A 17,927-nucleotide genomic window follows, 5' to 3' on the forward strand; every position below is an offset into this window, starting at 1 on the left:
GGAGTCACAGGAATGCAAACAGGAAGGTCCCTCTCCCAGAGAAACAGGCTTGGGGGACCTTGGAGCACAGAGCTTCCTCCCCTGGGGGCCGCTCCTTCCTCTTCCGGCCTCTCTCTGAATCTCACGGCTTTCCACCCGGGTTCCACATTTCCCAGAGGCCTCTGCCATCCAGCCTTCGCCTGGGAGAACAGGTTACAAAAATACCCCGCTTCCTTCTCCTTCTCCTGGGCAACAGAGAGGATTTGCAGAGCTTCGCAAACAGAAACCCACGTCTGCAGGAAGAACAGGCCTCTGCCAGCCCGCAGAGCGGTGCGCTTCCGGCACCAGGCAGCGGGGCGAGAGCATTTAGCACAGGGATTAATCGAATTATCATTTAACCATCTGATCCAACACTCGTTAACATAATCACCTGGGGAATATGGCTCCAGGAACCCAGGAAGACCTTGGCATTCGTGTTCTTAGTAACTGACGAAAAGGGACACAGATTCGTTTTTTTTTTCTTTTTATTCATGAAAAAAAGAAAATAGCAAATAGAGTTTAATCAATGACAAGCATTTCCAGTTACGATTCCTGTAGCCGAAGGACTGACAAGTGAGATTCGGAACATCCTCCCTCTTGCTGCCTCCCCAAGACCGATCTGGCGTCCCCCAAAAAGCATAAAACTGATTAACATATTTGTGGCAACTAAGTTCTAAACAAATTCTTTAACGAAGCGTTTCTCGACTTCGGTACTATCGACACTTTGGACCAAATAACGATTTGTCACGGACGCTGTTCTCGGAATTGTGGGATGTTTAGAAGCACCCCTGGCCTCCGACTGCTAGGTGCCAGCAGCTGTCCCTCTTGCCCGGAATTGTGACAACCAAAAATCTTTCCGAATATCGCCCAACGTCCCGTGGGGGTGAAATCACTCTCGGTTATAACCACTGACTTGACTGAAGAAAAATCTGTCAGGAGCATCCTTTTTATTTTTAATGATCAAATCATGAAAAGGGGGGAAGAGTCTTTTCTTCCCACCTGCCAAAAACAATAATAAACCTAAAATACCTGCCAAATATAATAAGCCTAAAATAAGTTCCACGGAGTTTTGCTAAATTTATTTTATATCTCGTGGCTCTCTTTAGAGCTTTATAATACCTCACGTCACCCAAGCTTCTGCACTTTGGAAAAAATAATTAAATACCGCTTCCCCCCATTCAAAGACCTCGAGGTGGACACAGCAAACGGCGGTAACTTCCTAGAAGCCGCGGAGACCTCAGACCCCGGGGCGTCGTCTCTTCCTGCGCTCTCACTGTGCGCCCCTAAGCCGTGAGTCTAGCTCCCAGGTTCCAAGGAAGGAGGGAGAAAGGTGCAAACGATGACGATGACGATGACGAGAGACTGGGGGCGGCAAGCCCCTCCGTTTCCCGCAGACGCAGCGTCACGCGCCTCGGCAGCACCTACTGACGTCCACGCTTACGGACCTAAAGGAAAACGCTCACCTCTTCTTAAGTGAGGTACGCGCTAAATATTTGCTGCGGGTTAGGGTGATTTGTTCTAATCATAAACCTGAGGCACGCGATCTCTCATTTTCATTTCTTCCAAGGGACGAGTTTAAGCATGTACGATGACCCATGGGTCTGTCGCAGGTTACTGGACTTGGTGATGGAAATATTTATGCCTACTCTGCTGGACATTTCAAAGAGGACAGACAGTCTGTACAGCGGTGGGGAAGCCGTGGAAACTGAATCAGAGAGGAGTCGTGAGCTATTTTCAGCTGGTGCCTGTGACCGCTGAACACGGTGTCCTCTCTCGCTTTTCAAGGGACGTGGCTGTGGGCGCCACTGCAGAGAAACAGCGCCTCTCTCATTCGTGTACTTAGGAGAAAGCAGAAATCACGTTTCTCTGGCCTACAAGGTCTTCTGTGCCATTTTCTCCTAAAGCTAAAAACCAAAACAGCCGCCCAGAAAGATAATGTCTATCGTCAATCACAATAAGACCTCCAAAGCGTTATAACAGCAAACTTGGTTAAGATGCCGGGAGGAGAAGTTATTTTTAATAGGATCTAAAATAAGATCTCAGGACACAAAATGATTATTTTTAAGGTTCTGAATTTAGGCCTCTCCACAGCACACATTCGAGTCTATTTTAGTTCAAAAATCAAGGACATGGTGTTTGGAAAGGATTATTCTGCCCCTAATAACCGTCCTCAATTTTATCAGGGTTTAAAACGCATATATGTCCTTACGCACCACCTTCTCTTTTCATGACAACTCAGTGCAAAGACACGTGCTTAGCATGATAAATGCAGTGAACTCGGGGTCATTTACCTACAAGAAGGGAGCAGAGGCCAAGAAAATCTAAAAGAGCAAATGATCGCCAGTCACCTAGGATCCGGCTATGGGAGGAGCTCGTGCCTTGACCTGAACCAAGGCGTGTCTACTGAACCAAGGGCGTCAAAGCGAGCCTCAGGCTGCAAACCCTTCGCGTTCCCTGTCCTGTCTCATCCGCCCTGGCTCATCTCTTAAGCTCGTGCAACACAGGGACCCAAACGGTTTCCCGCTATCGACCTCTAGCTTGGAGCCATGTGGTCTCGTTTAAGTTGCAAAGGGCTTCTCTGCTAGGACAGGGCTGATAGCGAAGAAGGGGTCCATGCGAGAACACACGATGGAACCCCAGTCCATCAGCAAAGCACGTGCTAGTGATTAACCTGAGTATCAAATATGCCGAGACGATCTGAAAAATGACATACACGCTCACACCTACCTATATTCGTTTATTTGTTTAGATGCCAATATGTATATAAATGATTCTCAAGCTACTAGCTTCCAAATTAGAGGTGTTCCTGGTGGGACCCCCCTCTCCCCGCTCAGGGGCTTCCCTGATCAGCTCCTACTGCCAACTCTCCCCAAATCTGCCTGACCTCACAAATACAAGCCCCAAATAAATCACTACTCAATGCAGAGCTGCTCAACAGTGCTTTGGGGTCCACGGGAAACTTTATGGGGTTGACTTTCTGGCTAATGTCTGACCTCTACCTAGGACAGGTGCCGGGCCGCCCCTTTTTGAGTGGATGTTATTGCACAGGTGAGTCATGGGACACACCTGGATCGAAACGGTAACGCAGATACCTGGGCCATGCGTGCCCCGTGGCTGCAGAGCCAGACTCGCCCGTAGTCAGAGCTGAGAAGTCATGTAACAAACTATACAAACTATCAAGGAGCCTTACAAGCCATCGAGTTGAGGGGCCGCTGTGAGGGGTGGGGAGAAGGTGACAGACCTGATACTGTAGGCATCAGAATCTCCAGCGGGGCGGGAGGCGTATGAGGGGAAAAGCTGCCTAGAAAATTTCCATAACTTCTTCCTCTGACCCAGCCCACCTGGGAGCCGAGCCCAGTGTCCCTGATCCTCACCTGGGAAGGTCCAGACAGAGGCACGTAAACTGGAACAGGGCTCAAGGCGGCCACAGACTGTGGCCTGGGAGCGGCCTGCACCCTGCTTCCTGCGCCCTCACGGTCCTGCTGTGCAGACGGGGGCCTGGTGGAGGCCCCGCCCCTGTATTCGGTCTCCCCGTAACCTTTACTCCCATTGCCTCCAAAGGTCTGATAGCACAGAAGCCTACAGCACGTTGTCACCCTCCCATCCTCAGCAACGGGGCGATGGGGCAAGGCGGGTGGGTGGGAGAGTGAGGGTCCCTAGCAGCTGGTGATGGGGGATCCCACGAGACACACCTGAACCGACCGCTGATGAAAACAATTACCCAAAACAAATATCAAGATCACCTGGAGGTCGAAACTGTTCTACCTGGGTTTCAACATAAATATCCATCCAGACCGTTGCAAAACAGGACCCACCGAAGATTTAACGGCTATTGATGTGGGTGAGTCATCGCACACTCGCCCACGTCTGGGACTCAGCCGCCCCGCCGACTCTCTGCCACCAGGTCAAGGCTCTAGGCGGAGACCACTCGCTTGGGTTTTACCAACCTGAATAATTCCTGAAAAAAGAATTCTGTTTGTCAGAGAGCGTTTCCCGTTTTTTTACAAATTTCCTTTTCACCGGCCAACGGACTAGACGAATGGCCGCCTGTCGCAGGAACCGGCAATGACGAGGCTCCCTGGGGACCCTAAAATGGTTGCAGCGCCCTCTCCATGCGGTCGAGGTGCCCACTCCGGGAGCGGGAGCGGCCGTTGGTGGGGGTCGCCCGCTCATTCCTGGGGCCTCAGGTGCAGCATTCCCACCTGGCAGCTACAAATCAGTTATGAAAAATGCTTACAGCTGATATTAAGAAATAAGCACTGTAATTATGCAGACTGGGGCTTTTCTGTGTCCTATGGGAACCCAAGACCAAATCGTGCCACACTGGGGTCCTGCAGAGAGAAGGTCGGAATCTGCAGTTTCTCTAATGAGAAAGTACGTTTGCCCAAAAACGTTCTTAATACAAATAATACAGCTCCAGTCCTTTACCAAAAAAAACAAACAAAAAAACAAACAAACAAACAAACAAAACAAAAAAACAAAAAATGAGGGCAGGGGGATAAAATTTAAAAACACATAGAACTTCAGCGGTTCTAATTACCTTCAGACTGTGCCTTATGATAGCATAGTAGAAAGTTTTTGAGATGAGTGTAAAAACAGGACTCATGAGAATAGCGATGCTTCACTCAGAATAAGAAGGAATCAGTGGTAAAGGTCTCTACTGCCATCAGCCATTTCAGATGGCATGGCCCCTCAGGATGTGACACGGCTACCTCAGTCAGCATCCTGTCTACCCGAGGGGACTTAGTCATCTGTTTCTAACCCCAGCTTAACACGATCACCGTGGCGGTCCCACGAGGTTGCAGAAGGCGCTTGGGGACTTTGAAGTCAGCAGGCTCCACTGGGGAATGTTATCACCACCGTTGTTTTGCAAAAGCATCCAATAATTTGAGAGTTTAGGTATCTAGAAAGAACTATAAACTTTCACTGTATTTGCATACAGCGGGCAACGAGAAGAATTGCTTAAATTCTGTGTAAAACCAAGCTCGAAATTATTTCCCGCTTCCTCATTTTAATATTAAAAGAGGCAAGGCTCATATGAATCAAACTCGTAATTAGTGAGTTAAAAATCTCTTTTTACCACCTTATCAAACATGCCCATCCCCCAGTCTAGGGAGACTGGCTACGAAACGACCCATTCCACAGATGGTTCTTCATAAGATAAAAGGCAAATGCTTTTCACAGTATCATGCCGGGGGGTAGGTCAGGACTGGCTTTTGTCTGGCTATGCAACCTGTAAATCAGCAGTATTTCCATACAAATTCAAGGATTTTACTCTTCATAGAAAACGCGGCCCACTTGGCACTAGAAAACCCAGATGTTAACAAGGAGCAGACATGGTCCTCGGGAGACTATTTTAAGAGCAAATTATTGCAAATAACTCGGGTGAACTACAGATCAGTTATTATTAGTGTTGTTTTTTCTTTGTCCAGTCACATTGATGTCAATCCAGCAGCCGGTGGTGACATCACCTGCCCCGTGTGAATAACCAATGAGAAGAGCATAGACCGTAATCTAAGTGTCCAGAACTTAACATCTGGTTAACACAGAGGAAGCTGCCATGATCACAAAAATCCTACGTGGGAACGCTTCCCCCAGCAGCCGCTCTGCTATAAACACGCATGTGGATTCCGCCCTCCTATTTCTGCTCTTAAACGCCTGCCAGAAAGGCGACGCTTATCGTCAGATAAATACCTGTATCAGTGCTGCAAATTCGACACCCTCCCTTCCCTAGTACGGTTTTCAAAGAACATACATATGGGCTCCCTACCGTCCCCTGCCACCCAAGACTGATAGCGGACTTAAACCCTGGCAAGCATTTCTAGAATGTTCTGCAGAGTCAAAGTGATTTCTCAATATTCCAGCGAGAGTTGCTATGCTTTTTTTCCACCTCCGAAAATTCCGTAAGGTGCCGGGAAGTCAGGGGAAGCCAGCATGTCGTATGGAGGTGATCTCTCGCGTTCTCAATTCTTTCTCTCCTCTGTCAGCCGCTGCGTTTCAAACTGGCTTTCTATAAATACCATTGCTTGCTCACTCTTAAGTCTTACTCACTGTCTTCTGCGTAAAAATAACTTAGTAGAGATGCAGGCGAGATTCATTAATCCCCGTCATTCTGTCTCTCCGTGTAGTAGCCTCTTTTCTTTCTTTTTACGTCATATATCTTGTCAGTCCCATTGATCCGTCACTGTTATACCAGGATTAAATCCGGGGACTTAATGACCAAAAATGAATCCAATTCAACGATTTAAAAAAAAAAAAAAAAACCGTAAGTATTGATCAACATACGACAAATATAGATATCCAAATATCAAAAGGTAAGTTTTGGAAGCTATGAGATACCTAATGGATTCTTGTATTTGAATAAAAATCTGAATTTTAACAATGATGGAAACATATTCTTTTCATGTTCCTTCGATGAAGGAATCAACTTTTACATTTGGTTCTTATTTTTCAAAATGAGAAAACAGATGATGATGAGAAACCCATAAATCAAGAAAATAGTGTGCTTTCTTTAGGGCGATTCAGGCCTAAGATCTGAGCTTCGCTGTGATGTTCTGGGTGGCTTTTTGATAAAGAAACGAATTCCCAGGAACCTCTAGGGAAACAGACACGTGGGTTTGCTTCTCCTGACGGGAGTTCAGAACCAGGCGGGACATGAGGAGTGTGAACCGCGCCCCACCGCAGCCTACGCTTGAGAACAAGGGACCCCGCGTCATGAACTTCCTTTCCATGACCTCTGACCCACTCCACGTAGGAAGAGCACTTAAAACAACCGCATCCTGTGACGTAGCCATGATGAAGTCCCACTGCATATTCCAAAGCTGACCTTGTTTTGGAAAAGAGAAGAAAATGCCCCAGAAGCATTTCTGGAAAATAAACGCCGTTTCAGCCATGGCGTCAGTTTGTCAGACAGAACGAGGTGGCGGGAGCCAAGGAATCTACACGGTGGCCTCGCGGTGGCTTCCACGCAGAGCTAGAGATTGGGGCCAGGAAGAGACCGCTTGGAGTCGGCAAGGAAGGGGAAGAGCGAGGCCGGAGGCAGAGAGGGGACGAAGGCCCTGTGCATCATTCGTCCCTGCTCAGCCAGTCGTCTAACACCGGTGGCCACCTCCTCCTCATGTGCGCTCTGCACGTGCGTGTGTAAGGGCACACCCGGGCATCGGGAGGGAGCCGCACCTGCGGACCTCCCGTCCAGGGAACGAGGCAGTCTCTAACCGAATAAGCCCCGAACAGAGCTGCAGACGCCCAGACACTGCTCAAGGCACGCGCCCGGTTTTAGGCCAGAGGACCAGGCAGGACTCTAATTTGGGGGAGCAGGTCTCAGAACCCAGCCCTCCCCAACATCCTGGTCAGAAGCTATCTAGAGCTGACAGTGTGCACTGCCCCGTGGTGCTGCCTTCCTGCCTCCTCGGTGGCTGGCGTGTGACCTGCAGCAGGCGCCCGGTGGGCTGCGCCCCAGGAATTCGCAACTGCACAGCAGGTACACAGGCTTGCTGGAACCTTCCGTTCTCCATTTTATCTTAACCCATAAATGCTGGGAGGGAAATGCAACTTCGAATGTTCTCACATTTTCGAAACATAAAAGGAAAAAGAAGAAAAATATAGTGAGGGGAGGGGCCGAGACAGATGAGAATTTCTGTGCCCAGCTTTCTGGAACACGAAGAGTTAACGAGTGGTCCTGGAGAACAGGTGCGGCCCCCCTGAGCTCTGCGCTGAGGCCTGGAGACTGAGGGACCACGGAGGAGCAGGGGCATCCGCTTCACCCTGTCACCATCGGCAGGAGCAGGAGCAAGCTGCGCCTCCTGGAATGACATTGGAAGGTCAGCCAATCAGGCGCGGGGCTGCTCCCGGAGCTGCCACCTCCTGGAGGAGACGCACTCCCGCCTGACAGGGCTCCCCAGCCGGGTTGGAAGCGGGTATGCGAGGGCGCCCAGACAGACGCCCACCCCCTCTGCCCTTCGGTGCACCTTCTAGATTTCAGAATCTCTCCTGAACACGGTCCTCCTGTGTAATATTGGCAACAAAGACGGCCGGACCCTGCCTGGCCTGCCGTGGCCCTGGCATTACTCCCGTTGGAACGCACGCCCTGACAGGGGGGTCCGGACCCCGCGAACTTGAGAAGCTATGGGAGGAACAAACGCTTCCAGCCGCCAGCACGTAGCATCTCTCCCTCAGAGGCCTGCTGAAGGCTGGCTGCAGCGGTCTTGCGAGGTTTGCTGCCCACTAGTGTCCTATGGCAGGGACACAATTGACATGCAGGTAGCAGCACCTCACCATCTCCCCGGCTGGCTGATGGAGCGCGTCACCAAGAGCCAGCATGCACTTCAGCACCGCAGCCACGAAAACACCCGGACACGGTGGTCTGCGCGCGGTCGCCCTGGGCCCCCTGCCTGCTCTGCGGGTGCTCCAGACCCAGGAGGAGACCGAGAGAATGGGAGGGCTGGTCTCCGAAAACCCTCCTCCACGCTCGGCCTCACCTCCCGCAGAATGCGTGATTCTCCAGGCCTATTCATTATGAATGAGGCACCGTCATAATCTCACCCGCAGAACTCGACTCGTTTTGTGCAATGTGGATGCCATGGATTTTGTAAATGCGTCCGCTGAGACATCCATCCTTTTATTTTTCAAACGTAAATTTCCAGTCTCCTGCAGTGTTCACTGGTCTCGCTTTGTAAAATAACCTTCCCCGTCTCCCTCCCTCGCCCTCCCCCCGCCACTTCACATGGAGTGTCCACGCTCGCCGCATGGAGTCACCTTAGGAAATACTCATTACACCTCATTCCGGCCACGGCAATGATAAAACGCTTTGACAGCTCCACGGAGGCCCAGGAATCAGGGATTTAGATTAGCTCTTTTTTTTTTTTTTGCATCAAAAATTATTTCCCCGATGAGCATCCTGTATTGCACCAGCTCTGCCCAAGGAGTCACCGACCCCACCCCGGGGGGCAGCGATGAACTGCAGTCACACCAGAGTGGCGTCTAGGAAACAATCGGGAGCGGGGAAGGATCGGCTGGCATTTATTAAAGGTCGGCCTGGCATTTTGTTTTCCTACAGAGAGCATTTTGGAGGGGCAAACAGCTGAAGAGTCCCAGAAATTTTCGATGAGCCCTAAAATTCTGGGATCGAATTTGAATCTGCCTAATAAATGGGGAGGGAAGGGAGAGGCGGGGCCCCGGAATGATCCACCTGATAACGGTCTCTACGTCCATATATTTACATGAATTAAAGAAAAATCATCTTACGAGCTCTGAAAGTCCACTTGTGCTCACGAAGGTCTGCTTCTAAATTGAAATGAAATACCAAGTTCGTGGCCTGTAATTCCTGGTCAAGATGAACGGTGACGCCTGGAACGCGCTGTTCACCCCACTTTCTCCTGGCCAGCACCCCGCTCTCTCCTACCGCCACACCCTCTCCCAATTCCACAAGCTCCCCGAGAACAGCAAAACAGCAAAGTGCCAGCTCCATAGCTCAGGGAAAGGTGACATCAGGGACACACACGTGTACATAAAACAGAGATGCAAAGACATGACAGAAGGCATAGCGTGTCCGATAGCCCTGCTCAGCATTCATGATTCTGCTCATCCAGAGGCCCACCTCGGCTTCTAGCAAGAATCCTAAACTAGAATGTGCTCACTGGGGTTAAAGCCAAGAGAAATGGTGCTAAAACACAACGCAGTACGATGCCGTCCCGAGGAGACGCGTGTGGATGTGTGTCTGCTCGAATATGGACCCCGTCGCCGTGCACGGTCACCAAAGGTCTCCTGTGAGTATTTCTGGAACACTGCGGAACAAGTTGACCGCTGTAAATGTGATGACTGCACCTGATCAGGTGAGGTAATTCATTCAAGGGTTTAACCCTTGACGGACTTCTCATTTTTGTAACCTAAAATACTGTCTGCAGCCTGTCTAGCAACCACGCTCTTATGAAGAAATAAATGTAAATCCCATTCCATCTGCTGTCTGCTGATAAAATGCAGATAGACCATGGGCGTCTTATTTTTGTGAGCATCCCAACATATCGAACTGCATATTTTACAAATAGAATTTTTAAAATTCGGTCAGACATTTTGATGTTTGAGGCCTAGCAGTAATCAATATAGGTATTAGAATTCACAGGTCTTTTATCACAGGCATTTGGGAATTTTTCAAAATTAAGCTATGTCAGTTATTAAAATATGTCAGTTATTGAAAAAAATATATTTCTCCATTTTTTTAAAAGTCTCATTTCGATAGGTAAGAACCATTTAATTTCACATTTTTGACATATGGTCCTATGAACAGGCAACATTCAAATTGGACTCATTTTATTTTTGATATGACTATATATTTCATGATCCTTTGCACGGTATGCATTGAACACTGAACATCATTCATTGGAAAACTCTTTAAAGCTAGCTCCCTTCCCCCTCCCACCCCCCAAAAATTGAAAGGGCTCAGTGCTCTACAGTCAGGCTTTTTTTTTTTTTTTTTTTAATGCTTGATCATATAAAGAGAGGGCCATTTTTACATAAGAGAGTCCCATAGCCTCCTGGCAGATAGGATCAGAACACTTTATACAGCAATGTAAAATATTAATTTGCATGTATGGTCTATATTATGAAATTTATGTATTCATTACAGTACCAATAATGGTGAGCGTCAACTTTAAACGTCTCGAAAAAGATAAAAGAAGGTAATGCTCACAGGACTTGCTATATCTACATATACATATACTTTGCATATATTTTCCATATAGTGGAATATTTGAGGTTTTATACAATTTTCTCACTATCTATGATTCTTTTATGATTATTTTAGTACCATTTTTCAAAGTCACACATATTTACAGTCTCTCTGTGCCAGAGACTGTATCAAAAATTCTTCCATGGTCTTTCTGCCATCTATACCTGTGAAACTGTGAGAGGTACTGACTGACCGACAGCCTCTTTCATCGTCCTGAAACACATACCTCCCAATAGGATGGAAATTTTATTTCTCCCTGTAACCCAGGCCTTTCCCGGGAGTCTGGGGGAGATGCCACGCTGACAGGTGAGACAGGCCGCCAAAGCTTTGTGTCATTGGAACACGTATGTGAGCGTTTCTACGTTTCCTCTAAGTTTGCACCAGCAGAGCAACATAAAGGGCCGACTTCCGGTCCAGCACCCACCCCACAGCAGCCAAAGCAGATCCATCCCCAAGATAAATTCCCAGGAGGCTGCAGAGAGGTGTGGTGCCCTCTGGGGAAGATGGGTGTCATGTCAGAACCTGTTGCAATTCTTGCCTGCTGGGAAATCTCCAAATGAAAGTTTTGAACACTTTGCTTTAGGTTCAATTAGAGATCCAAGTATGGTTTTCACGTCAATTTCAGGAAAGCCTTCCTACAGCTCTACCTTTTCTTAGCTATCTTTTTTTTTTTTTTTTTTTTAATGTGACAAAGTGTATGTGTTTCCTCTGCCCTGCTGGTGTGCTGATTTTTTAAGTACTATCCAGATAGGCAAAGAAAATATACTCCTATGCAGCTAACCTCGGGGCATCGCTGTGCATCCGCCAGGGAACCTTCAGCTTCCCCCGGGCTTCTGGTATTTTCTCACAAGGGCGAGATTTCCTCTCTGTCTCTCTCTCTCCCTCTCTCTCTCTCCCCCTCTCCCTCTCTCTCTCTCCCCCCACCCCTGCTGGGTAGGGGATTCTGCTTAAGGCTTTAATTTTAACTGTCAGCAAGTCATACATTTTACGCAGACTGTGTTCCAAAATTTGAAATGGGAATTGACACTGTAGCTAATCCCAGGCACTGCCAAATGATGACAGTTTCCTCCTATTCCCAAATAAGAGGGAGCCATTCATACATGGAAGTTCATATTTACGTGGCGACAGGCCGCCGAAGGTGCAGTCACACTTACTAATTGGGACTGATCCAGTCGAGAGCAATAGCTTTTCAAATGCCCAGGAAGAAAGCATTTGAAAACGAAACGCTGGACGGGCATGAGGAGAGCAGGGTATTTGCAATATTCACTGATTTCATTTTTACAACTATGCAGGTGTTTTTAAAAACGTGTCCACATTTCAGATGATGTAATGCTTATGAGTGCATATTTTTACATAAACGCCTGCGAGGACAGTGTAGTCCCAAGAAGGTGGGGGGGGCGGCGGGGTGCAGGACAGATCTTTCTTAAAGCCTGCACTGCCGCTGGGGACGAATAACGGCAGAATTAAAGCACATGTTTTAAATGCTCATGAAGCTTTGAACCTGAAGGCGAACGCTCCTAACCGACCCCTCCACCTGCCTGCACTTGGAGCGTCACGTCCCTTCGAGGTTGTAATGTGTCAAAGTGCCCATCTCCCGGTCCCTCCTCCCCTCAGCACATCGGGTTTATTCTGAATGAGGTAGCCACCTAGTACTGGAGTTAGCTCCGAGCTGTCACTTTGCTAGGTAAGCGCCTCTAAATGATTACAGGGCGATTTCGACCCCCAGCCTCTCTTCCCAAAAGAAATAAAAATCATCTTAAAAAAAAAAAACCCACAAAAAAACAAATGAGAGCATGGAAACGTAAGCCCAGATGCGGGGGAAACAGGAAAGCCTTCATGCAGCCGGTCCCCCCGCGCTCCGGTCCATACAAGAAATGAATTCATCGCAGACCCAAAGGCTCACCATTCGCGAAGCTCTGGAACAAGGAGAGGGCCAGTATCCACATGCCCCTGCTGCTCCCCGGCCTCCCGCGAGCGACGCGCCGGCCTCGCCCCCCGCGCTCCGCCCGGCTCCGCTCGCTCGCCACCTGCCCCGGGGCCGCCGCCCGCCCGCCGCCGCCGCCGCCGCTGCCGAGCCGCCCGGGCACGCGGCGCGGCCGGGCTCCGGGGCGAGGGCTGCGCTCGCCGCGCGCTGCGCTCCTGCACACCTGCTCCCGGGCGCCGCGCCCCACGCCGCGGCCAGAGCGGGCCCGCCGCGCTGCAGCCCAGGTGCGCCGTCAGCTCAGGGGGCCGCCGGCAGGTCGGCAGGTGCACGGAGCCGCCGCCGCGGGCGTGAGCTCATCCCGGGCGCCCGGCGCCCCGACTGCGCAGCAAGCGGCCTCCCGAGCGCCGGCCCTCAGCCTCCGCATCCAGGCAGCAGGCGGGCGGGCAGGCGCATCGTTCCTCTCCTGCGGCCCGAGTCACAGTGATGCCTCCCTCACCTTCCCTGCCTGCGAGGCGGGCGGGCGGGCGGGCGCGCGAGGAGCGAGCAGCCGGGCGGAGGCGAGCGGGGACCCCTCCCCTGCCTCTGGCCGCCGGGGCGCTCTGCGGTCTTAAAGCAGCCGCGGAGAACTGGAGGCGAACTGGAGGCAGGACCGGCGACAGCGCAGCCACGGCACAGTCACGCACAGTCATCGGAATGCATTTCTTAGTGGCTTAAATAACCATTTCCACAGCTGATTATTTTTAGTTATTTTCTTGCCGGTTGCAAATAAGATATGGCCAGGGGTGACTATTCCGGAAGGTTGTCAGCTAAGCAGAGGTGACCATGAAATGTTAGCAGCTTCAATAAAATGTGCATCTGGATTCAGATTTCATATTGACTGTTATAAAAGTCCAGTTCATTTGCCTGGAGGGAATGACGCTTCGCAGTCTTTGCTGCTCCGGTGAAGATCTCTATGGTTAATTTTTAATTAATGGTAAAAAAAAAAGAGCAAAATTGCTGATAATCTGAGTAATTCCAAACATATAGCCCCTCCCACATTGCTGTGAAAAGCCAGTATGAGAACACTTCCTGCATGTTCTGTAAGGTTCTTGAAGTCATAAAAATATTCTAAAGAAAGGTATCAAAAGCTCGTGCATGCATATTCCATCGCTGTGCAAAATAATGACCAACAGGGCTGGGATGCACCCCGATTTCGGATCTCAGGTGGAATGCTCAGAGGCAGGCAAAAAGACCGAGGTGGGGCATTTGCGGGCGGGGAGGTCTCACGGGAAATGAGTGGGCTTCGTGGGCACTGGGCGTCTTCTGCCCGGGCTCCATGCGCCCCTCCACATACGAAAGGGGAATTACGCACCTCGAACGGCTTACAAATAACAAGAAAAGCAAATGGTGAGGCAGAAACAAGATGGTGTTTTACCCGACTTGGGCACAAGATGGCCAGGCCCTGTGCACGAGGAAGGGCCAGCTGAGCCCGGGATGCTGCGTGCTCGCCATCACTCTGCAGCTGCAGGTGGTCACGTGCCGCTGCCCACTCAGGACCTCAGCCCAGCCCTGCCCTGTCCTGTCACACACCCCAGTGTCCTCTGGCTTTGCACGCACGGGGTGCCCATGTGCTGGTCTTTCCTAAATGCAGTCCACGAAAGCAGGCAATGGGGTGGCATCTGTTCCCACATCCAGCACCCCACCCACACATTCGGTTCACAAATTCTTAACTGCACACCAGCCATCTGCGAAGCTCCACTCAGCCTTAATAGTCAGGCGTTCAAGCTGGGGCCAGACACGCCCAGGGCCAGAGCACAGTTTGGCCTGACAGGCCTCATGCATGTTACACGTGCCTCATCATCCTCATACACAAGATGGAAACCATCGAGGTCCCTAACCCGTACGGCTGTGAAGATCAATGGCATATTCCTACCATGGGGTCACTGTCTTGAGTGATGGCTGTGGTCACTATGAGTCTGGGAGCAGGACCCATCACGTAATTTGCAGAGACTAGCACAAAATCAAGCGGGCATTAAAGGTACTAACATGTAAAGCAAATGGGGAGACTTTTTCAGTCTCTCGCTGCTTGCCATGGTGTTGGTACTGCTATTTAATGCCGTGCTCCCTTGGGTATGGGAATAATCCCAGGTGAGTGCCTGCAGGTCACCAGTGGCCCACATCTGCCACCCTCTGCTGGACCAGTGCGCTGTGCCCCTGCTGGGCCTGAGGGAAGCAGTCGATCTCCGTTTTCCACAGGCCACTGCCCCAATGCGCAGTGGGTAGGGGATCCCCAACGAACGGCAGCCCCGTGCTGGGAAGCGCTGTACCTGGATCAGGGGGGGAAAGGGTCACCCTGGTCAAGTCAATCGTGCACTGTGCCATGACGAAGGTGGTCAGGGACAGTGGCCGCCAGGCCCCACCCTAAGATTCCGTTGGAATGCAGATACACACGCCCAGCCTCCACGCTCCCTGCGTGCATACCAGCCTCCCCCTCCAGGCAGACTATGTGTGACAGCAAAACGCAGGCCTCCTCTTCCAACGTGACCCAGCCGCTACCCTACCAGAAAGCAGCGGTGATGGCAGGATGGGGACGCAGACGCTGGTCAAGGCCAAGGGCACCGTGAGTGGGAGAGAGGGAGGCCAAGGACCCCTCCCGAGGAGGTGGCAGAGGCAGGATGGTGTGAGAGCCGTAAAAGCAGGAATAAAGTTCATTTTAAACATTAAAATTTTCAAGATGGCAACTACAGAGCATTTAACCCCAAGTGCAGGCCCTTCTGGGGGTGGGGGTGTCCCAGTGCAAGTGTGCTGGTCCCACCCCCATGCAGCCAGCCCTCTGCGGTCGTCTGCCCGGTGTCTCTGCCACAGACCGACTCGGTTAATTATCCAGAATGGGCCTAATAGCACCAAACTCTCTTTTCACCAATATTTTTAGAACATCCTTCAGTAGAGAAACACATCCCATGAAATTGTCAGCTCCGTGATCAGACACCACATCTCTCCTGTTCGAGAGGCTGTCCCCAAGGCCTGGCACGGTGCCTGGCACCTGCGCCTGCACAGTGAATGTGGGAGGAATGGAACGCAGATCTCGACAGCAGGTGGAAAGTGACCCCTGCTCTCACACAGGTACTCAAAGCGCCGTGGACTTTTGGAAGAGAGAGGGGACTTCAGAGTCACCCTCAAGTTCAACATGCAAAAGGGAATCTAAGAAAAGGGGGCATTCCGCCCCGATCGAGCAGACCTCGGAAAAAGCCGACTTCCTCAAATACGTTGAGGTGCAACGTGCCTTGGCTGGAAACCTCCTCAGGTGTCCCCAGGCGAAATCTGAAGGCCACTTCAGATTGGTAAGTGCTGGTCTTAATAAGCCACGGAACCTACTGCATGAGGCTTGTCCTGGGTGGCGACACCTGCCCACCGGAGTCTGAAGTGTTTATATAGAGGCCACAATGGGGTTCGGGCGCATGCACCGTCCAGATGAGTTCAACGACACCTACTTTCTGGAGATTTCATCCTCGAAGCAGCTCCTAGCACAGGAAGAGGGGGCGGGGTGTGGAGGCTCTGATTGCTCCTTTTGGCTCCAGGGTCAGCCGGAAGTCATGTCCTCACGATGACCTCCTCCAACAATGCAATTCTTTTCCGTATTCCTAATTTGTGTAAGACCTGCCCTCTCGAAGATGAAGATCGCCCTTCACCTGAAAGCATTCCATATGGAATTGCTCCCCCCAGCCCCCCTCCCACTGCTCTGCAGTCAGCCTTCCTAGCAGAAGAGAAACTGTCAAAGAGACCGTTTCTGTGTCCACTTGAATTTTGCTGAATAAGAAACGACACACATTTGGGGAGCAGCATCAACCAGTTTCATCATCGACGACTTCCCATTTTTGTTGGAGCATCAAGACGAGCATCTCCGAAGCGGTGGCATTTCAGCCGTGTTCCAAGGGAAGAGAGAGTGTCGCACGTAGATGGGGATGAGGCGGGGAGGACTTTGGGGTGCCCAGGTCAGCAAGGCCCGCTCCCTTATGACATATGTAGTTAATGCTCATCCAGAAGACAAGTAGTCGCCGGAATGAAAACTATGTTAGTGTCCTCGGGCTGCCAAAACATGTGCCACAAACTAGAATGACTTAAAATGACAGAAATTCACTACCTCACAGTGCTGGAGGACCGAAGCCCCGAATCGAGGTGCTGGCAGGACTACCTTTCCACCTGCAGGGAAGAACCCTGCCATGCCTCTTCCAGCCTCCAGCGGTGGCCGGCAGTCCTCGGCGTTCCTTAGCCTGCAGACGCGTGACTTCGGTCTCTGTCCTCACGTGGCCTTCTCCCTCTGTGAGCCTCTGTGTCCCTTTTCTTCTTATAAGGACAGCAAGGAGCATGAGGGACTTAGCTAATCCAGTAAGGCTTCGTCTGCACCTCGCGATGACCCTGCTTCTAAATACGGTCACATTCTGAGATGCCGACCGTTAGGGTTTCGATATATTATTTGGGGGAAACTCAGTTCAACCCATAACGGGACCCGAGATGCCTGAAATCAAAAGGCAAGAGGCATAAGCAGGGATTCCAGAGAGGAAGGAACGTGGGCTTGGCTGAGGACGGCGGGGTCTTGTCCCAGCTGTCACTTGCGCTATGTGCTCCAGAGGCCCACTCTTGGCACACACGCCCAGAAAAGGGGTTCGGACTTTATCCTGGAGTCCCCAGTTCTTCCCTTAGAAATGAAATAATCATACTTGCTCTTCTTATAATAAAGGGTTGTCGAGATGATCAAATGAGATATGGGAATTGGCTTCGATAAAGAGCGTACAGAGAACCATCGCACGGAATCATCACTGTCTACTGCTGGACCTGCAGAAACATTCTGAGGAAATTTATTACTTGACAAAGACTCATTCCGGCTGTGGTGCTTTAATTAAATTGAAATCAGGCCCTATTACGCCTCTGGTCTCTGAACTGCAACGGGCAGAAACGGCCAAGAGCGTCGGCAGGCCCGCCACCTTCTTCCTTCAGGGAGCTGATGAAGACCTTCCACAAACGTTTACAGCGTGTCTGCCAACCAAAGTCACTATGGCAGTTCCTGGGAACTTACAGATGAGTAGGTATGGACCAGGATGGGCACTAGGGAGCCTCTGGGTTGCTCGGAATGTTCTCTGTGGATCTGCGGAAGCCAATGAGGATATATACACACACATAAAATTCTGCACCAAAATTCACCACTTAAGATGAGTGTACTTACATGCTTTAGATGCTTTATGGGAAAAAAAAAAAAGGCTAAGACACAGCCCTATAATTTAGTGG

General features: G+C 50.6%; 1 protein-coding gene across 1 annotated transcript in view; it reads right to left on the reverse strand.

Annotated features, from left to right (window-relative positions):
- The window catches only part of DSCAM (DS cell adhesion molecule), a 590,499-nt gene extending 577,315 nt beyond the window's left edge, over window positions 1-13,184 (reverse strand). Inside the window, exon 1 of the mRNA XM_039857643.1 lies at window positions 12,645-13,184. Within this exon, the coding sequence (XP_039713577.1) occupies window positions 12,645-12,687 (43 nt within the window). The 5' untranslated portion in view covers window positions 12,688-13,184. The remainder of the gene's footprint in view (window positions 1-12,644) is intronic.
- Between the last annotated feature and the right edge of the window lie 4,743 nt (window positions 13,185-17,927).

This window comes from Pteropus medius, unplaced genomic scaffold (assembly GCF_902729225.1).
Source record: "Pteropus medius unplaced genomic scaffold, Ma_sr-lr_union100, whole genome shotgun sequence".
Lineage (NCBI taxonomy): Eukaryota > Metazoa > Chordata > Mammalia > Chiroptera > Pteropodidae > Pteropus > Pteropus medius.